The sequence below is a fragment of the Poromitra crassiceps genome (genome assembly GCF_964638095.1).
Source record: "Poromitra crassiceps genome assembly, chromosome: 4".
Taxonomy (NCBI): domain Eukaryota; kingdom Metazoa; phylum Chordata; class Actinopteri; order Beryciformes; family Melamphaidae; genus Poromitra; species Poromitra crassiceps.
Window position 1 is genome coordinate 61,048,373 of NC_139626.1, and position 20,353 is coordinate 61,068,725.

Here is a 20,353-nt window from a genome sequence, read left to right on the forward strand (position 1 = left end):
AAGTTGTTCCTCAGATATCGCGTTAACAAGCTTGAAAATGGCGTTCGAGAGGTCACAGTGACCTTGACCTTTGACCTTGGACTACCAAAATCTAATCAGATCATCCTTGGGCCTAAGTGAATGTTTAAGGCGAATCTGATGAAATTTCGTCAAGTTGTTCCTCAGATATCGCGTTAACAAGCTTGAAAATGGCGTTCGAGAGGTCACAGTGACCTTGACCTTTGACCTTGGACCACCAAAATCTAATCAGATCATCCTTGGGCCTAAGTGAATGTTTAAGGCGAATCTGATGAAATTTTGTCAAGTTGTTCCTCAGATATCACGTTAACAAGCTTGAAAATGGCGTTCGAGAGGTCACAGTGACCTTGACCTTTGACCACCAAAATCTAATCAGATCATCCTTGGGCCTAAGTGAATGTTTAAGGCGAATCTGATGAAATTCCATCAAGGCGTTCCTCAGATATCGCGTTAACAAGCTTGAAAATGGCGTTCGAGAGGTCACAGTGACCTTGACCTTTGACCTTGGACCACCAAAATCTAATCAGATCATCCTTGGGCCTAAGTGAATGTTTAAGGCGAATCTGATGAAATTCCATCAAGGCGTTCCTCAGATATGGCGTTAACAAACATTCGTACGGACGTACGGACGGACGGACGGACGGACGGACGGACGGCCGTACGTACGGACGGACAACCCGGATCCATAATGCCTTCGGCCTGGCTTCGCCGGCGGAGGCATAAAAACAAAATGAAGAACAATATACAAGGCAAATACTTATAAATCAAATCAGCACTATTTAGGCATTGCTGCTTTAAATAAGGGCCCTCTGCCTGTAGCTGGCTCCTACTAAGATACATTATTACTTAGTGTTTTGTAATCTATTCTTTCATAACATTAGTTGTTAAGTACCTGGTTCATAATATCCCACAATAACAATTGGGTCATTCGATATTTCCAAAACAATTTGAATTGATTCGTGAAAAGTAATACATATAGCCTACATTTACTTGCCAAGATATGTCTTGTGTGTCTTTATTTTTACTGAAATGTTTTGTGCAAATGAGTACCACCACAAGTGTGTCGCTATGTATGTGAGGCTACCGGCTTTAACGTTACAATATTGCTATGATTTAATGCTGACATCAGAGAGGGCGAGAGAGACAGACAGCAAACGCAAACAGCCAGGGCAACACGGACAGCTTCACGGTAGGCATGGGTCGATTTCCGGTTTTACCGGTTCGGTGTACGAGCCTAAACCGGTTTGATCACGTGCGAACCGAAAAAACCTAAACAAAAAACAAATTTTTTTTTTTTTTTTTTTTGCCATTTTTTGTTTTTTTGCCAGTCCATTCTGATTGCACTATTGTTCGTATTAGCCTTTTCTCAAGTTGCACTATAGGCAGAAGTCTTATTTCATTTATTATTTTGATGTTTAGAAGAAAAGTTGAGCTGAATAGTTATGAGAAATAAATACAGGGTGTGTTTGTTACACAGGTGTCCTGCTTCTTTTTATTCAGTATCATTGCTGGTTGACAATACCAGCTTAGAGGTGTATTATCGCTATCAGGTGGACTGAAGTTGCACTACAGACAGTTATGGGCCACGCTCGGGAGCCCTGCTTAATTTTCTTTTTTTTTTCTTTTCTTTTCTTTTTTTATTACAAAAAAAATCGGTATACCGGTTCGATCCGGTTTAGACGGCAACATCGAACCGGTTTTAAAATTTTCAAACCGACCCAGCCCTACTTCACGGTAATCCCTTTGGCCTTCGTGTTGTCTGGTGGAAGTTTGTTCTGCTTCTGGAATGTACTCTCAAAACACCAAAAAGCAAGACAGCAACGTATAATGTTTGCAAAGCTGTCGTTCCGAGGGGTGGACGCTCCGTTGCGTTGTCTGAAAGCAGCAGCCAAAGAGACAGACAACACAAGCCGCGTTCACGACCGATCACGACATGGCAGCTGTCAATCAATCTTTATTTCAGGATAAATATCTCCTCCAAATGAAGGAGAAAATGGCGCCTTGTGTCTGTAATCTGGCAGAAATGTAACTGGCTCGTTAAACTCGCATTCAGGATAACGTTAGTTAACTTTGTTAAGGCCAAATTCAGACCCCGGCCCCTCGGAGATTCCAGGCTGACAGGCTGCACTCTCCGCTCCGCACCACACTAAAGGCAGCTGGCTGCCTGCGGCTCTAACTCGCGTAGCTCCACTAACCTCGCGTCAGCAGGCTCTTCCCGAGGAGAGCACCACAACACGCTGAACCCCACTCGATTTGGGGGCGGAACACGCCAGGATTAGCCAAAGCCCAATCCACTCACCAGAATTGTCAAATAAAATCATCGACATGCTACTATGGCCCGCCTCTCAACCTGTCATCTCAGACAAGTTATGTCTGAAACGTGACTCTGACCCACGCGCCACTTGGGCTCCGTTGGGTTCATTTCGTCTGTAAAGTGGCCCCATCATTTTGCAAATGTCCCCTTTTTTAAACAATGGGAGCAAAAGTTGCCCCCAAAATATATATAATTTTTTTTAATTTCCTACAATGACGCCAGTCTATCGTGCGTTACCTGTCTTTGAGGTGCTTGGCCTTGACCTGTGTCATCTGACCACTGGAGAAGTCAAAGACCTCCTCGCTGAGCAGTTTCAGGATGATCATGTTGTTCTGACAGAGGCTCTCGCTGGTCCGGCTCGCACCCACAATGTCACTGATGAAGGTGGGCCAGTGTTTGGGCCACTCCTGCTTCAGGATCTACACCGGCCCAGAGAGGAACACATACATCAGCCTCAACAACACTGTAGAGCATACATGGGCACATGGGCACACATGGGCAAAATTTACACACAGTGCACCTGAACGCAACATGCAAGATAGCCGCTGAATAAGTGTCCAAATGTTCATGTCATATTCTGGCCAATACTCCACTTCTGTTATAGCATTTCAGTCTGGAATATGGAATATCTTTCAATAATCTTTATGACTAAAAGGCTACATTGAAGAAGAAATGTTAATAACTCAAATAACTCATTGGTTTCGGATTTATTTAGCTTCAAGACCCTCAACACAGGCTTTGATCATCCCGGGACACTTACTGATACTTATGCTTAAATTAACCCACTCATATTCTGATTTATTTCAAGAAAAACATTTCAGCTAGTGGAAATTCTAATTGGCTGGTAACTTTAAAATCTAGCAGCCATATTGGCAGGTGGTCAAAAAAGTTAATTTCAAGCCCTGAGAGCAGGTGGTGACATAGGAGTGAGTGAGAAAAGGATCAAATATTGGTTAAGACTGAATAATGACATCACAACTATTAATTTAAAATGAGTTATTCCTCTAAACCTGGCTTCAAATGCACCAAATTTTTCGCGCTGGCGCCGTTCGGCCCTCAGCAAAACCTGGTAGCGAGGACATTTTTTGTGGCCCTCTCTATCATCAAAGTTACCCATCCATGGGTTACGGCTAGGCATGGGTCGATTTCCGGTTTTTACCAGTTCGGTTCGGTGTACGAGCCCAAACCGGTTTGATCACGTGCGAACCGAAAAAACCTAAAAAAAACCTAAAAAAAAAAAAAAAAAAATTGCCAGTCCATTCTGATTGCCCTATTGTTCGTATTAGCCTCTTCTCAAGTTGCACTAGTATGCAAAAGTCTTATTTTGTTTATTATGTTGATGTTTGAAGAAAAGTTAAGCTGAATAGTTATGAGAAATAAATACAGGGTGTGTTTGTTACACAGGTGTCCTGCTTCTTTTTATTCAGTATCATTGCTGGTTGACAATACCAGCTTAGAGGTGTATTATCGCTATCAGGTGGACTGAAGTTGCACTACAGACAGTTATGGGCCACACTCGGGAGCCCTGCTTTAAAAAAAAAGAAAAAAAAAATGAATTACAAAAAAAATCGGTATACCGGTTCGATCCGGTTTAGAGACGGCAATATCGAACCGGTTTTAAAATTTTCAAACCGACCCAGCCCTAGTTACGGCATGACAATATTTGTTCGGCCCCCGGCAACAATCTGGGTTTCTCATGTGGCCCCCCATGAAAAATAATTGCCCACCCCTGCTGTAGAGTCCAACTGTTCATAGCACCTCTCACTGTATGTGCCCTGCACACTGTACGTCAGCTCCTGTTCTACTTCTAACCTCTGTCAAACTCACCGGTGTGCATGTGTCTCTGACAGTGTTGGGCAAGTTACTGAAAATTGGTAATTAGTTCCAGTTACTAGTTACTTCTCTCAAAAAGTAATTTAATTACTTTATAGTTACTTTAAAGTAATTAGTTACTAGGGAAAGTAACTTTTGCGTTACTTTTAAAAGTCTGCTTCGATTAATTATGTTAGTGTCACTGTGCCACAGTGTGGCATTGAACATTGGCTTATTGGGGAGGCTTATAGCATATCAAGGTCATTCGCCTCTGGGTCTCTGGCTGCCGGTGCAGCTCTCTCCCTGGACTAGGTCTGAGGATCAGAAACCGGATAATCCTCTGAAGTTGTCCGTTATTTTCATGCCCTAAAGTAACTAGTAACTAGCCCAGTTACTATTTTAGTAACTGTAACGGAGTTACTAAATTTGAAAAGTAATTAGTTAGATTATTAGTTACTGCAAGAACTAGTTCAGTTACAGTAACTAGTTACTTACTCCCAACAATGGTCTCTGAGTCTGCACTGATGTCGTCACAAAGATCACATAGATGTTTGCACTTGGTGCAGTGATGTAGTGTTTGGATTAAAGGTCGGCTAAACTCTGGAAATCATTTGATCACAGGAAGATCGACAACCACCAAGAAACAAACATTTTGAATTATATTTAAATAGTGCGAGAATAAGGCCACACTGCTCCGCTGAAAGGGGCCGTTATTGACAGATAAATGTCTGTCCGTTGTTTTGGAACGTCCAGTATGTGGAGTAGCCTCCTCGACTCGGATTGGCTAAGGGGCCCTTTACGCGAGGACAGTTTCTGAAAGAAACGACACAATAGCGTTTCCTTCACACCTTTTCCTTCACACCTTCTCCCTGTTTACATGAGCGCTGTTGAATTTTTAAAATGCCGTAATGTATATGCCAGGTCGCTAGGTGGCAGTGTGATCACCTCATTCTTTGCCCATACAAGGACGCTTCTGCATGACGGCATTTCGTAATCGTCTTTCCGGTTTTAAACGCGGAAGTAGAGTACGCCTACCGCAGTCATTTAGACTTGCCAAAAAGCTTTTTTTTCAAGCTAAAAAAAAAACCCAAACTGTTTTAAAGTTTTAATATTTGTCGGGTGAGAATGTAACATATATGTGACCAGTTTATCAGAATAACGCCTATTGGAAATCTTTAACGAGCAGCGATGACCGGGAGCGCTGACTGTGCTATCTGTCAAACCCTAGTGTAGGCTACTGGCAGTGAGAAAACACTGTCGACGTGCTTTTGTAACTAACGTTAAATGCCGACCGGGTGCAGCCATCGGCTCCTCGCAGCAGTAACGTTCTGAACATGTAACTGAAGTTGGCCGCAGTGTAGCTTAATTCTGAATGTTGCCAAACTTCATTCATACTGACGTTTTATTTGGTTGCCAACTCGCGCACGGCTATGGCGTAATCGCGTGTGTCGCGTGTGCAGGCACGTCAGAGTTTCTGAAATGTGCCGTTCCAAAGCGATTACATGGAGCCCTCAGCCCCGCTCAGCGGGAAGCGTCTCAAACAAGTTTCACTCTGGAGGGTGGTTCCAAAATGTGTCGTTTCCTAAGTGCGAATTCGCCGTCGCCATCTAAAAGGGAGGCACTAACGACAAAATAATTCCCTGTCACCATAGGAAACCGTCCTCGTGTAAAGTGCCCCCCAACCAACGGTGATGAATCCATCCGTACAGAAAAGGTCCAAACATGGAAATCTGACAGAGACACCTGTCACCAGCGCTGCCCGGACAATGGACAGCTGACATGGACAATGGACAGCTGACATGGACAATGGACAGCTGACATGGACAATGGACAGCTGACATGGACAATGGACAGCTGACATGGACAATGGACAGCTGACATGGACAATGGACAGCTGACATGGACAATGGATAGCTGACATGGACAATGGACAGCTGACATGGACAATGGACAGCTGACATGGACAATGGACAGCTGACATGGACAATGGACAGCTGACATGGACAATGAACTGAAATGAACGGACAGACGACGGATGAGTGTGGCCGCAGCCTAAATGGTATTTACCGTAAATTCCGGACTATAAGCCGCACCTTTTTTGGCCCCTGCGGCTTATATAACGGTGCGGCTTATCTATGGATTTTTTCAAAAAAAAAAAAAAAAAAAAATCTCTTTTTTAGCACTCTTTCTAACTATAAAGCCACTTCTGTTTTAATTTCCTCTCTTGCCCTCTTTTCACCACACTGTATGACACTGTATGACACTGTGTGCACTGTAAATAACAACACAGGTGGTGTTGTGTTGTGTTGTTTTGTTGAAATGTTAATAAATGGGAGCATTACATATGGTAATTAAACATTAAAACACAATAAAAAAAAATAAAAAAAACACCCGCGGCTTATAGTCCGGTGCGGCTTATATAAGAAAAAAATTGTCAACTTTGAAGGTGCGGCTTATACACCGGTGCGCCTTATAGTCCGGAATTTACGGTAAATTCAACTTACTTTAGCAGATAAGGTAGGTCAGGTCTACTATGAATTTCTGTTTAGATTGAGCGGCAACGCTTCACTAAACCCCTTAACCCATTGATACCTGATGCAGCATTTGCATGTACATCCCTCATTTGTGTGTGTATCCCTTTAAGACGGTCTTAAAGGGATACACACACAAATGCTGCATCAGGTATCAATGGGTTAAGGTGCGTTCACACCGACCTATTCCGGTTTTTCCGCTGGCATCGAGTTTACATACAAAGTCAATGCAAACGAGCGATTGAGCGTATATTCGCCCGGGAGAAAAATCGCTGGGTGTCCGAGCGACAGAGACAGAGCGATAGGGCGAAAATTCGCTCGTCGCCCGAGATGAAATATCCCAACTCGAGCGAAATTTCGCTGCCAACAGTCGCTCGCTGCTTAACGCTGATTGGCTGCCGTAACCCCGAGTATTTATTCATTCTTGCATCGGGGGAAAACACAGTTGTGTTGTTTGCGTTTTCATCCTGTCTAACGTTAGAGCTGTGTGCTGCTTGTTTCTTGACAGTGAAGATCTCTCTTGTTTCTCAAGCTCGCTGCACCTCGCCCACATCTATCAGGCCGACACAGGTGCTGCCAATTGTGCACAAATAGTCTCTCCCTCTCTCCGAGTATGAACACCTCGGCCCGAGTGTGCTCGCGGTTTGCGGAGCGATTTAAACACAGCGACAGAGCGATTCCAAAGGGTTGAATCGAGCGACAATGAGAAAAACAAATATCTCGGTGTACTTGAACATTTCACTGAAATGTTCGATTTCAGTGGAGAGATTTTGATCCCTGACTGGGTAAACAGTGTTGTCATGAAGAAGATGTGAAGAGGTGACACTTCTTTACCTGCACAAGGATCATGTTGAGTTTTGCGATGTACACTCCCTCTTTCTGCAACATGCAAATGAGAGGAAAACACTGGCATTAACATACTGCATAATAATATACTGGCATTAACATACTGGCATTAACATACTGCATAATAACATACTGGCATTAACATACTGCATAATAACATACTGGCATTAACATACTGCATAATAACATACTGGCATTAACATACTGCATAATAACATACTGCATAATAACATACTGCATAATAACATACTGGCATTAACATACTTCATAATAACATACTGGCATTAACATACTGCATAATAACATACTGGCATTAACATACTGCATAATAACATACTGGCATTAACATACTGCATAATAACATACTAGGGCTGTCACTTTTTCCCAAAATAAAGTTTGAACGAACTTTAATTGCCCGCAAATCGTTCGAATTCGAATTGGTTAATTTATTTAAAAAAATAAAAAAATAAATTGCAGGCCAGGCCACCAGGCAATAGGCATCGGCCCGACGTGTTAGCTTGGACGCTCACAGTCACAACACTGCCTCACAAACTTGGCTGCATCCAACTCGAGACAACTTTTCAGACCCTGGAGACAATCTTTCTCAGAAGAGACCAACGCGACAAATCTGGAGACTTTTTCTGACATGGGATTAACATTACCAGCAAGCAGCAGTTGGTTAATTTTGGTTAATAAAAAAAATAAAAATAATAATGAATAAAAAAAAATTTATAAAAAAAAAAATTCTAACAGGTCAATTATACATTCGAACATGCCCTCCTCCCCCACATTCGAAGTTGAATTCGAATTTCGAATAAAAAGTGACAGCCCTATAACATACTGGCATTAACATACTGCATAATAACATACTGGCATTAACATACTGCATAAAACATACTGGCATTACCAACGAGAAGCACAAAGGTCACGCACACCATGCTCTCTGACATGAAGATCACCTCACCTCGATGTTTGCAGGATCAGAGGACGTCTTGATTATCAGCCCAACTACATACTTCTTGATTCCTGGAAACATGTGGGCGTCTTTATTATCATGAAGGCAACATTTTCCCTGACGAGCAACACAAGACAACACAACTCAACACAGCAAAACACAACACAACTCAACAAAACACAACACAACAAAACAGCAAAACACAACACAAGACAACACACAGACCTGCCAACCTTGGGGAAATAGTTTGAGTACCACACACCGGCACCACACTGCATCATATGGCGCGGTGCTGCAGCGTCCCTGTGTGTGTGTCTATGTATATATATATATACACACACACACACACACACCAAATATACCGTATATATAGATTATATATATATATTTATTTTGACAATGTCGATGCCTATTTTAATCACCCACTTTCTCTCTTTTGCATGAATTCAGGTTGCTTAAACGCCTTGTGCTTTTGACCAACGACGTATTTAAACAATGAATGCTTGCTATGCTGATACCACTTATGGTGATCATGCACAGCCATCACGTCATTTTACTATCCTCATTAGATCAAGGACAGGTCATAGTGTTACAGTATTAAAGCATTTACATGGTACGCCATGATCTCATGTCCACTATACTTTATGTGATTTCTTTGATATTTAACGTTATATTTGCAACCCGATACTTCAACAGCAACGCTGCATTGCCCTCGTTTGACTTTGAGGGCATGTAATTATGTTACTAGCGTTATCGTCACATTCTCGTGGTCTTTATTAAAAATAGGTCATTAAAATGTTTCAACAATTATTGATATCGACTGATATGAAATATTTTATATCGATAAACTTTTTGGCTATATCGCCCAGCCAGCCATTCAACAAAACACAACACAACAGCACAACACAAGACAGCAAAACAAAGTGTAATATTGGTCCATCTTTACCTTCACACTGATTTCTGGGTAGAATCTTCCATCGGGTTTTGATGACGGCCTCCAGAATCTGCAGTGCATAGTACTGGGAGGAAGATGGAGATGCATGAGGACTGTGGACAGTGAAGAGCATCAGGGATACTCCTCTAGTCCAGTGGTCCCCTCCCGGGTCACGGACCGGTACCGGGCCGCAACGCATTTGGTACCGGGCCGCGAGCCCGGTCCACAAAAGGAAAAAATAATTATTATTATCATAGCTGCTGCGCAGCAATGGGTCGTGGCCGGGCAAGTCTCAAGGCTTTGAGCTATTATGACAGAGAGGGCGGCTTTAGCTCAGGAGGTAGAGCGGGTCGGCCAATGATGCAAGGGTTGGCGGTTCGATCCCCGTTCCCTCCCAGCTGCTGTTGTTGTGTCCTTGGGCAAGACACTTAACCCTCCTTGCTCCCGATGGTGTGTAGGCACCCTGCGTGGCAGCCTGCCGCCATCGGTGTATGAATGGGTGAATGTAGACTACCTACTGATTGTAAAGCGCTTTGGATAAAAGCGCTATATAAATGCAGGCCATTTACCATTTATGACATCACAATTGCTCGAGTGACATCAGTGATGGCATCACAATTGCTTGACTGACTGATGACATCACAAATACAACCCAATTGCCCTAGGTAATTAAGGCAATTAGGCTATACACGGGGGCAGAATTCAACGTTTTGATGCACTGTGGGCTCAATTTTTGAAGTTTGGTGTCGTTTGAAGAAAAAATGTGGGAGTAGGGTTTAATTAGTTTTACAGTTTTTGCAGTTTTGCTGTCTTTAGACTTCATAATTGGCCATAGGTTGCATTGTGCAAAAGTTTCTCCTCATTTGGGCGCACATTTCGGTGAAAGTTGCAAAGCCGTAGCACGTATGCCTGATTTTTTATGAATTTTCAAAGTTTGAAACTTTAGACGGTCGCTGTAGTGCCACCGTTACGACTATTGGCCCCAGATTTGCGTCAAAGACGTTTGGCATGGGACTGGACCTTTGTGCAAAGTTTGGTTAGTTTTCATGCATGGGAAGTCGAACTTCCGGGGAGAATAATAATAATACAGGCAAATACAATAAGTGGCCCTGCCGCTTCGCTGGCCCGGCCACTAATAATAAACATAGGCTATAATATTATAGGCTGTGTGTGTGTGTGTGTGTGTGTGTGTGTGTGTGTGTGTGTGTGTGTGTGTGTGTGTGTGTGTGTGTGGTAATTGCATTGAACTTGTATGTCTCTGTATGTACTTGTCGCTGACCTTTCATGAGCGCAACCAATCAGAGGAAAAGAAGATAGCCGGTGCTCGTGCTGTTGCTGCTCACCTCGTGTCCTGCAGATTTGCGCTCCGCTCTACCTCTCGTTTAGGGCTGGGCGATATGGCCTCTAAAGCAGAGGTTCTCAAATGTTTTTCAGCCAAGGACCTCCTTACAAGATAGAAAATATACCGGGGACCCCCTCATTCTGATTTGTGATTTTGGGCTAAGCTTAATTGTTTCCACGGTAACGTGCTTGACTTTTAAATCGATGTAATCCATGAACCATTTTAGATTTAAAGCATAACATATTTTTGTTGAACTATGACGCTTTCGCAAAAAAAAAGGTTTTTCGTTTTATTTCCCTGAAAACTTTTCCCTGGCAAAGTGCCACGGACCCCTGGGGGTCCCCGGACCCCCATTTGAGAGCCGCTGCTCTAAAGAATATCTTGATATTTGTATTAGAACGTCCTCGATGAGGACTTGTCTTGTTGCAGAGACAGCCCAGGGCTCCAATATTGGTGAGTTACAATGTTTTTTTGTACCACTGATGATGTCACAATGTTTATGACATCATCAGTAACATCATTATTGACCAAAATCATCTTGTGACATGACTGATGATGTCATAGGCACTGATGTCGTCATAGGCATTGTGACATCATCCGTGATGTCACTCGAGCAATTGTGACATCATTATGATGTCATCAGTGATGCAAAGTTGAACAATTGTGTGCTGCGCATGCCAATAGAGCAGGTGAGGCCACGCAGCAGCTGCGTATGTGAGCTGCAGGGCGGGCGAGGTTGCGCAGCCCCAGCGATCCTAGGAATCAAGCGTGCGAGATGCCTAGTATAGAGAGGCAAAGTGACCGCCTACTTCCTGCTTCAGCACTGTACCAGAGATTTTTATCCGCCATTTATTTTCCCATACACGTGCTTATAAAAATAGTTTTACTGGTTCAAACAAAACAGTACAGATATATTTAGAAACAGGAGAGATCCCATAACATTTCACTGGGACCAAAACGTAGGGTTTAAAGAAAATATTTTTTGATGGGTTTTTTTTTGTTGTTGGTCCGAGCGAAATGTTCTATGGTCTCTCCCGATTATAGCGTTAGCTGAACCGTATTTTATAAGCATTTTACGAAATGTCTATGGGAAAATGAGCTGTCACATCAGACATTTCGGCACAGACAAAAAGAACAATAAAGTGAAAAGCAGCCACCAAAGAAAGTCGGAGAAGAAGAGGCCGAGGTTGTCAACACTGTGAAAGCTCAAACGGAGCTGCAGGAAGCCCGGGGGTCAACAATAGGGATGGGCGCGAGTAGTCGGGTACTCGAGCACTCGTTCATAACGTCAGTACTCGAGTAAGGTTTCTGCTGTTCGGGTACTCGCCCCACTCCCCACCCCTTTAAAAATGGTCTAGAAGATCTACGCACGCATCGTCATGCGGCTCTGGCAGCATGAACTGCACGGGCGTCAAGTCAGCCAGAATGTACAAGTACGTCATCCGCTTTGTTGCTTTCAAAATAAAACGCTTATTGTAACGTAACCCTATTTATTTTGAGTAATGCGTTACAGCCACAGTTTCACACCAGATAACATCACGAGTATTTTGATACAAGGTTTGCTGCTTCATTCGTTGAAATACCTTTTCTCCTCCAACGTGCATCAATAAGCTATTTACTTTTGTTTAAGTAACATTATTTTGAAAGTTTTAACCGGAGGTTTTCCAGCTCATCCCGAAAATGGTGGCTGGAGATATTCTCCTGAATGAGACGCACGCTTCTTCATAGCGCACCTCCGATAAAACTCATTCAAAACTTTGCACTAGTTTACTGACTACACTGTCGTTTCCCATAACGTTAGTCACAAGAAATGTGGAGAAAGAATCACTTTTTGGGAGACAATCGCATCATGGTGATCACTATTCAGCTGCAGCTGTAACATTAATCACACTGGTCAGTTTTCACTTTTTGGCAGAACACCGGACCTTGTAATCCGTGGATTTACCTTAGTGTAACAGTGATCATAAAGTAAAATGGATGATACTGGACAATAACCTGACATTGCTGGACAATGGACATGTATTGGAAATGCCTTCGCTTGTTTCACAACTTGTCTGCTCCAAAGCGCTAATGCCATCCATCCAACCATCCAACCATCAGAGATACTGTCTGAGGTAGGCTTTAGGTCATACATGGGCAAACTACGGCCCGCGGGCCGGATGCGGCCCGCGGGCGCCACCTGTGTGGCCCTCATGGAATTGCAAAGGGGGGGGGGGGTTTGTTTTTTTTACACAGTGCACCTGAACGCTACATGCAAGATACCCGCTGAATAAGTGTCCAAATGTTCATGTCATTCTGGCCAATACTCCACTTCTGTTATAGCATTTCAGTCTGAAATATGGAATATCTTTCAATAATCTTTATGACTAAAAGGCTACATTGAATTAGAAATTTAAATAATTAACTCATTGGTTTTGGATTTATTTAGCTTCAAGACTGCATTTTTGTTCGTGTGACCCTCAACACAGGCTTTGATCATCCCGGGCCACTTACTGATACTTACGCTTAAATTAACCCACTCATATTCTGATTTATTTCAAGAAAAACATTTTGGCTAGTGGAAATTCTAATTGGCTGGTAACTTTAAAATCTAGCAGCCATATTGGCAGGTGGTCAAAAAAGTTAATTTCAAGCCCTGAGAGCAGGTGGTGACATAGGAGTGAGTGAGAAAAGGATGAAATATTGGTGGTTAAGACTGAATAATGACATCACAACTGTTAATTTAAAATGAGTTATTCCTCTAAACGTGGCTTCAAATGCACCAATTTTTTCACGCTGGCGCCGTTCGGCCCTCAGCAAAACCTGGTAGCGAGGACATTTTTTGTGGCCCTCTCTATCATCAAAGTTACCCATCCATGGGTTATGGCATGACAATATTTGTTCGGCCCCCGGCAACAATCTGGGTTTCTCATGTGGCCCCCCGTGAAAAATAATTGCCCACCCCTGCTTTAGGTGTTAGCTAAGCATCACCTAATATCAGTCAGTCCCTCTCCTGACAAACAATGCTCCAGGTAGCGCTTTTTCCATGCAAAAATGCAAACGTTATGTGTGAACAGCCCGATACACAGCAGATTACCCCCCGCTCAGTCATTACCATAGTAATCACACAGACCCCCCCCCGCGGGCGAGTACTCGAGTACTCGAGCACTCGTTCATAATAGGAGAGTACTCGAGTACTCGAGCACTCGTTCATAATAGAAGGAGAGTACTCGAGTACTCGAGCACTTGTTCATAATAGAAGGAGAGTACTCGAGTACTCGAGCACTCGTTCATAATATTAGGAGAGTACTCGAGTACTCGAGCAATCGTTCATAATAGAAGGAGAGTACTCGAGTACTCGAGCACTCGTTCATAATAGAAGGAGAGTACTCGAGTATTTAAATTGCTTAAAATGCCCATCCCTAGTCAACAAGCAGCGAATAGAGCAGCTTTCCTCTACTACAATTTCAGTTGGTTCATACTTTGGTTTTCATGTTCTGAGAGAACTCCAGGATGGTGTCCACCCTCGTCCATGCGTCTGGATGGTCCTTCAGGTTAGTCAGCACTTCCTGGGCCAGCCGTTGCTACAAGAGAGCAAAGAGCAAAACCTTTTATTAGTAGAGTTCACTATGTTGCAATTAGAAGGCTTGCTCCAGAATCACATGTCCTCTACCAATACAAAACAATAAATAAATAGCACAAACTGCAAAATCTGTTAAAACGGTTAAAAAAAGAAGAAGCAGGAAACGCAAGTCCTGGGTTGACAAAATTATACATTTTACAAGCATCTGCCAAAATAGGAACTTGTACACACTGGATTGTTTAGGTTTGAGATGGCGAATGATCCATTTGTTTTAGTTTTTTTTTTTGGGGGGGGGGGCAACATTGACATTCTATTTTAATATAAATCTCTAATAACTGCACAGTGATGCTTAGCAATCAGAATCAAAATCATGGAGTGAAAAAGGTGACAGATAGATACCAGGGCAGATACAAAACCACTCAAAGTCATTCACTTTCATTCCAAAATAGCACTATTTTGGAATTCAAATAAAAAGGTGACTATCACCTAAAGGTGACTAGTTTGCACGCCTGAGCAATGACTGTGGTACACAATTTTTTTTATCAGTGGCAGAGGAGTCTTTAAAGTCCCTGGAAACCAGAAATATCTTTTTATTATTTAGCATTTTGAGTTCATCACATCACAGGAACCTATGTTAATAAGCCACCAGCCAAATTTGAACGATGATGAACGTCGCAAAGTATATAAATTTAGGTTTGACAGTCATGGCAAAAGTCATGAGAATCAATTACATTTTAGAGTGTATTTTCTCCCGCGGACTGTGTGGGCGTGTCCCGTCTGCAGCAGGTCTTTTCCTCTCTCTCTCTCTCTCGGAGCAGACTGCTCGGAGGAGAGAGAGAGAGAGAGAGAGAGAGGAGAAAGAGAGAGACGGAAAGAGAGATGGAGTGTGTGTCTGTGTGTGTGTGTGTGTGTTCGCGCGTTGCTCGGCGAACACACTCGCCGCTGCGCTGCGAGTGCACAGCGCTACTGTGTGTGCGCGCGTGCGTGTGATTCGATTAAATCTTATGACGTGATAAGATCCTGCATTTTAGCACCGCGCGCTCCGCTCTCTTCAATGAGGAAATGGAAATCCAGACCTTGTAGAAAACAGAAAAGTGTCGATTTTTGGGGTTAGGGTTGAAAGTAATTCTCTCTCTTTTCAGAGGCATACAATTACTCACATAAGACCCTAAATAACATAGTTAGAACGTTTTTGTGGACTTTGGTTTCCAGGGACTTTAATTTCTGTCAATGCACAATGTCAAATTGTAAATGGCTCACTGATAGAAGGGCACAGCTCTGCCTTTTCTAACATGTGAATCCTGCCTAGACACAAAAACCCCACAGCATGGAGTCGTGCTCACCTGGGATCCTATGTCATAGTACATGGAGTTGACAACATTATCCAGCAGAGTAATGTCCAGTTTCTGACTGAAGTCCAGCAGCTGTCTGGCTGCATGATCCGCCAACATGGTCATTTCTGCTGGCATAGAGCTTCAGTGGAGAGGGGAGAACAGTCCTGTTAACCTAACTAGAAGCTGATAATAATAATAATAATAATAATAATAATAATAGGCTTAATGCCATCATCTGAAAGCATACAAGTAACACACACATCTCAAAGTAGAGTTCAGAAAGTGTTACCACTCATGGTAAAACACACCAAGCAGCTAAAACTAGGACACATTCAAAAGAAACGGTGAGTTAAAAATAAACACACGAGAAGATACAAGATTCAAAAGTGCACAAAGTCAAAAGCATTGTGTGTGTGTGTGTATAGCGTAGCTGTTAAGTCTATTAAGAGCTGATTGAAAGCACAATGGTGAATTAAATTTGCGCATCTGGTTCAGTTTTCCTTGAACATTCCTAATAGCTAGCAGTCAAGAGGTACGTTCATCTTTTTAAGCTCTTACATTTGTTGCTAGTGTTTTAACGGTTTATGTTCTTGTCCTGTCTAGTCTCTGCTCCTTATTATATTGGACCCCATTGGAAAAAGGCTGGCCTTTATGAATGGGCTATCCAGGCATTCATCTCTTGTGATGTATTTGATGTATTTGATGTGTGTGTGTGTGTGTGTGTGTGTGTGTGTGTGTGTGTGTGTGTGTGTGTGTGTGTGTGTGTGTGTGTGTGTGTGTGTGTACTTGCATTTGCTTGAAAACAAAAATAAATCAATCAATCAAATCAAATCTTGTTCAGACAAAACGTGTCGACCGGCGACAGCATAGTCAATGGTCAGACACGTAAAAAAGAAAAAGTGAAGCATAAACCCACATGGCGCAATGAATCATGACATAAGCTTAGGGGGAAACTGCGCCCCCGTCTGGCTCATTTCAGGAGTGACGCAGCATTCAACTAAAACGAACCCATCCATCGAAAGACGAATAGGCTTCAAGTTGTAAAATAACGTCACTTAAACATAAGTGAAAGCGAGCTGAAGTGTTGGAGGTGTCCGCCTGTCGGCCAACACGCATTGCGATACGTTTGGTTTGTGTAGTTAGCGAAACAGCTCGTCAAAACGTCACATCGCTTCTGAACTTGACCAACGCACAACACTGCTAGCCAACGTTAGCAGCTAGGCTAATGTTGGCTAAGCTTACCTGATATTTCCTGTCCCGTCTGTTGTTGAAAAGAACAATTGGTTCAACTGACGTTGCTGTTTTCAGTGGAAAACAAAAACAACGTTGTCCTCTGTTGTGTGTTGAAACGGATATAGGTCAACTATCCTACCGTTATCTCATGGCACGCTCTGAATTCCACACCGTGCTTCGCATCCGATAGCAAAATAGCTAACGTTAGCTTCCCCTTATAATGCTAGTAGCACACAATGTTGCAATGTTGGCGTTGGATACTTATCGATTCTCAGTCGGCGACGTTATAATACTTTCCGCAATTTACTAGCGGCTACAACCGAATGTCCCTCGTCCTCAAACAGCCTGACACATATTTCTCTCCCAACTATGCTAATAGCAACTTAGCGTGCTAATGGACAAGTCAATGCTGATTCGGGTCCCCTGGCTAACGTAGAGCTAAGCTAGCAACACAGATTTGACGGGAGTCAGACTTGGAGCGGTATTCCGCGTCATAATCACGAGATAAGAAGAGTCTGTGTTTTTATTTTGTTCCTGTTGGCATAACACTGAAGGGTAAGCAGAGATGTTTCAGCGGGTGCCAGTGTGCTCTTCCTCTGATCTCATGCTTCAGACCCCGGACGCGGACCGGTTGGAACCGGTTGAGACTGGGATATTCCATCTCGGTGCTTCGGCCCGTCGCGCGCCGCCTAAAATTTGGACCATGTACACGCCCCCCGCGGCGTCTGATTGGTCCGTCGGTAGATTCGTCCTGCTCCACTATAGGCCGAGTGGCGCTGTCAATCGGACTCACAGCCTCCCTCTGAGCCCATGTGGTTGTGTTTGCCCTTGGCTGATATGAGGGGGGTTGCAGCAGCAACAAGCACCCACCAATGAAATACTGCACCTCAATTAAGTATATAGATCTCTATGAGAAGTGAAAATAAGCGAAGTAATTTTGTGTAAACAACTTTATTGTATATGGTTCAGTATGGGAAAAACAACAAAACAGTCAATTGTGATGACATACATACACCTTCCAAGTGCCTTGCAATAACACCATGAGTGTATACATCTAGAATACATAGGGCTGGAAATTATTACCTGTGTGCCTTCACTGCCTTGCTAAATAAGGTACAATTCAACCTATTTTCTCATGGTCTTTATTAAAAATAGGTCGTTAGAAATTGTCAATAATTATCGAGATCAACTGATATGAAATATTTTATATCAATACATTTTCTGGATATATCACCCAGCCCTAAACACAAACATTAACTCTCTCACTAAGACCAATCTGGGAAGTGGGAACCCGGAGTCTATCAGTCTGACACTTATGACAGACAGACGGCCGATAGTTTGGGCTTTGTGCAGTGTCAGCACGGCAGCGACCAACTGGCACGCTAATCAAGTCAGACCGGCCCGCGGATGAGTTCTAAAAAAAAAAAAAAAAAAAAAAAAAACATTAAACCTCATTTACTTATTACACCCGACTGGTTGTTTTTCAGATGGGATCTAGCTAAAGTGAGCTAAACAAGTCAGATGCACTATACATGTTTTTCAGGAGATGCTGTGAAATAGCAACAAGAAAGGCGCAATATTAATGTTTTTCAGGAGATGGCGCTGTGATGTAGCTAGCTAGGTTCTAAACAAGAAAAAAGGTTAAAATGTTTACAGTAGTTTTCCTTTCTTGCTGCACTACAATGTTACAATGCTGTGAGACGTAGCTAAACACAAAAGATGCAATATTAATAGTTTTTCATGAGATACTCAGTCTTTAATACTAGGTTCTAAACAAGAAAGAATGTTTACAGTTGTTTCCTTTCCTGATGCACTATAAATGTTTACAATGCGGTGGTGTAGCTAGGTAAGAGATATCAGAATTGACCAAATTATATTTCAAATGGCTGACATAAGTTGTAGAATACTTAGATTTGTTTCAAATGTGGTTACTTTTGGGGCTTTAACACAGCTTTTGTTGCACAGAAATTAAGCACTTTTAAATTGAAACTAAGCTACTTTTGCTACTATGTGTTGATATGCAAGTTTTGGAAATTGTGGTGGCGCGTTGTGTCAAGTGTACATATAATGGGATTAATAGCTCGGGGAACGGTCCGGCCCCCAGCCCCTTAGGTTTCTGACAATGAGTGCGTTTACATGCAGACAATAAACGGATAACTGAGAATAATCAGTTTATGGCAATAATCTGATTTCTGCGTTTACATGCGCTTTAATAATCCGACAATAGGAAAAACCCGGGTTTACATGATTCAGTCAATTAGTCGGATTTCTCTCCAGAAGGCAGCGGTAATTCCGCAATAAAACAACAAAAGAAGTTGCAAAATGCAAAATCACATTTTCATTACTTCTTGTCCGGCTCGGAGGATGGTTTAGGTGAAAATTAGTTTGTATCTCGTTGTCGGGAGGCGTCGCTTTGGAAGTGTGAATCTGTCATATATTTCCAACTTTACCAAGCGCACAGAGACAGGCAGGCGACTGAAGCACGTCAAATAACATGAACGATACAGATCTTGACCCAACTGAATTTAAATAGCTGTCAGAAAACTGAGAGAATTAAGGTCTTTAGTGGCGGATAACTTGTGTTTTGAACAGCTGAGTAGGCTACGTTTTGTTCGTATAAATCTTTTTAATCCGTCATCTGAAAAAACCCGTCACACACAGATCACGGCTTGCACACTGAGTCCAATGCGTTTTATTAATGCGTCGTTCTATTCGCAATTCAAGACAAATATTCGTCATCTCCTGTATCCACATTACAACATAGCAGTGCAGCAACGGGGAGGCAGCAGGTCGGGAAACGCCTGTTGCAGGAGCTCCGTGCTGCTCACCTTCATCTCATCAAGCCGGCTGTGGTGCGCCATGGACGGGGAGAAGCAGCAGAAAGGGGCCAGTGAGTGAGTGAGTGAGCAGCGCGCGTCTCCAGCTGCCTCTCTCTCCCGCAACGTGTAGATGTATAAACCCGAAAGAAAGCTGGTTATGCTGTATACATGCAGAGAGAAGACCGATTATTGCCCATAAACCTAGGTGTGTTTATCGGTTTATTCATAACCCGTTTATGACCATAAACGGATAAAGCTTATCGGTTTATGCTGTTTACATGACCACTTGAATAATCAGGTAACTCAGAAATCCGCTAATAAACAGTTTATTGGTGTGCATGTAAACGCACTCAATGTGGCCCCCTGAACAATTTAGTTGAATAGCCCTCTGGGTGTCCATATTGATCGAAGACTAACGTTCTAATAAATCAATATCTTCCCCCCCATGTTGAAGTTTTTCTAGGCTCTGCTATGATACATTTCCCTTGCATGAATCGTGTTGTGTATTATTTTTTGTACATTATTTACAATAATATAGCTATGAGGCCATCAGCGCACCTGGCCCTTCTTAAGTTTTAAAAACGATCTTTCTTTACCTCTCTACTATATAAACCTGCTGCAACACTTTAACCGGAAGCAGATGTGTTCAGTCT

At 42.7% G+C, this 20,353-nt stretch overlaps 1 protein-coding gene across 1 annotated transcript in view; it reads right to left on the minus strand.

The window, feature by feature from the left end:
• xpo1a (exportin 1 a) overlaps positions 1-17,489 on the minus strand; it is an 81,737-nt gene extending 64,248 nt beyond the window's left edge. Inside the window, exons 1-7 of the mRNA XM_083634841.1 lie at positions 16,891-17,489; positions 15,658-15,787; positions 14,214-14,315; positions 9,423-9,495; positions 8,486-8,547; positions 7,510-7,554; positions 2,570-2,751 (exon numbers count right to left, since the gene is read on the minus strand). Coding sequence (XP_083490967.1) covers positions 2,570-2,751; positions 7,510-7,554; positions 8,486-8,547; positions 9,423-9,495; positions 14,214-14,315; positions 15,658-15,783 — 590 coding nt within the window. The 5' untranslated portion in view covers positions 15,784-15,787; positions 16,891-17,489. The remainder of the gene's footprint in view (positions 1-2,569; positions 2,752-7,509; positions 7,555-8,485; positions 8,548-9,422; positions 9,496-14,213; positions 14,316-15,657; positions 15,788-16,890) is intronic.
• Positions 17,490-20,353: the final 2,864 nt, after the last annotated feature.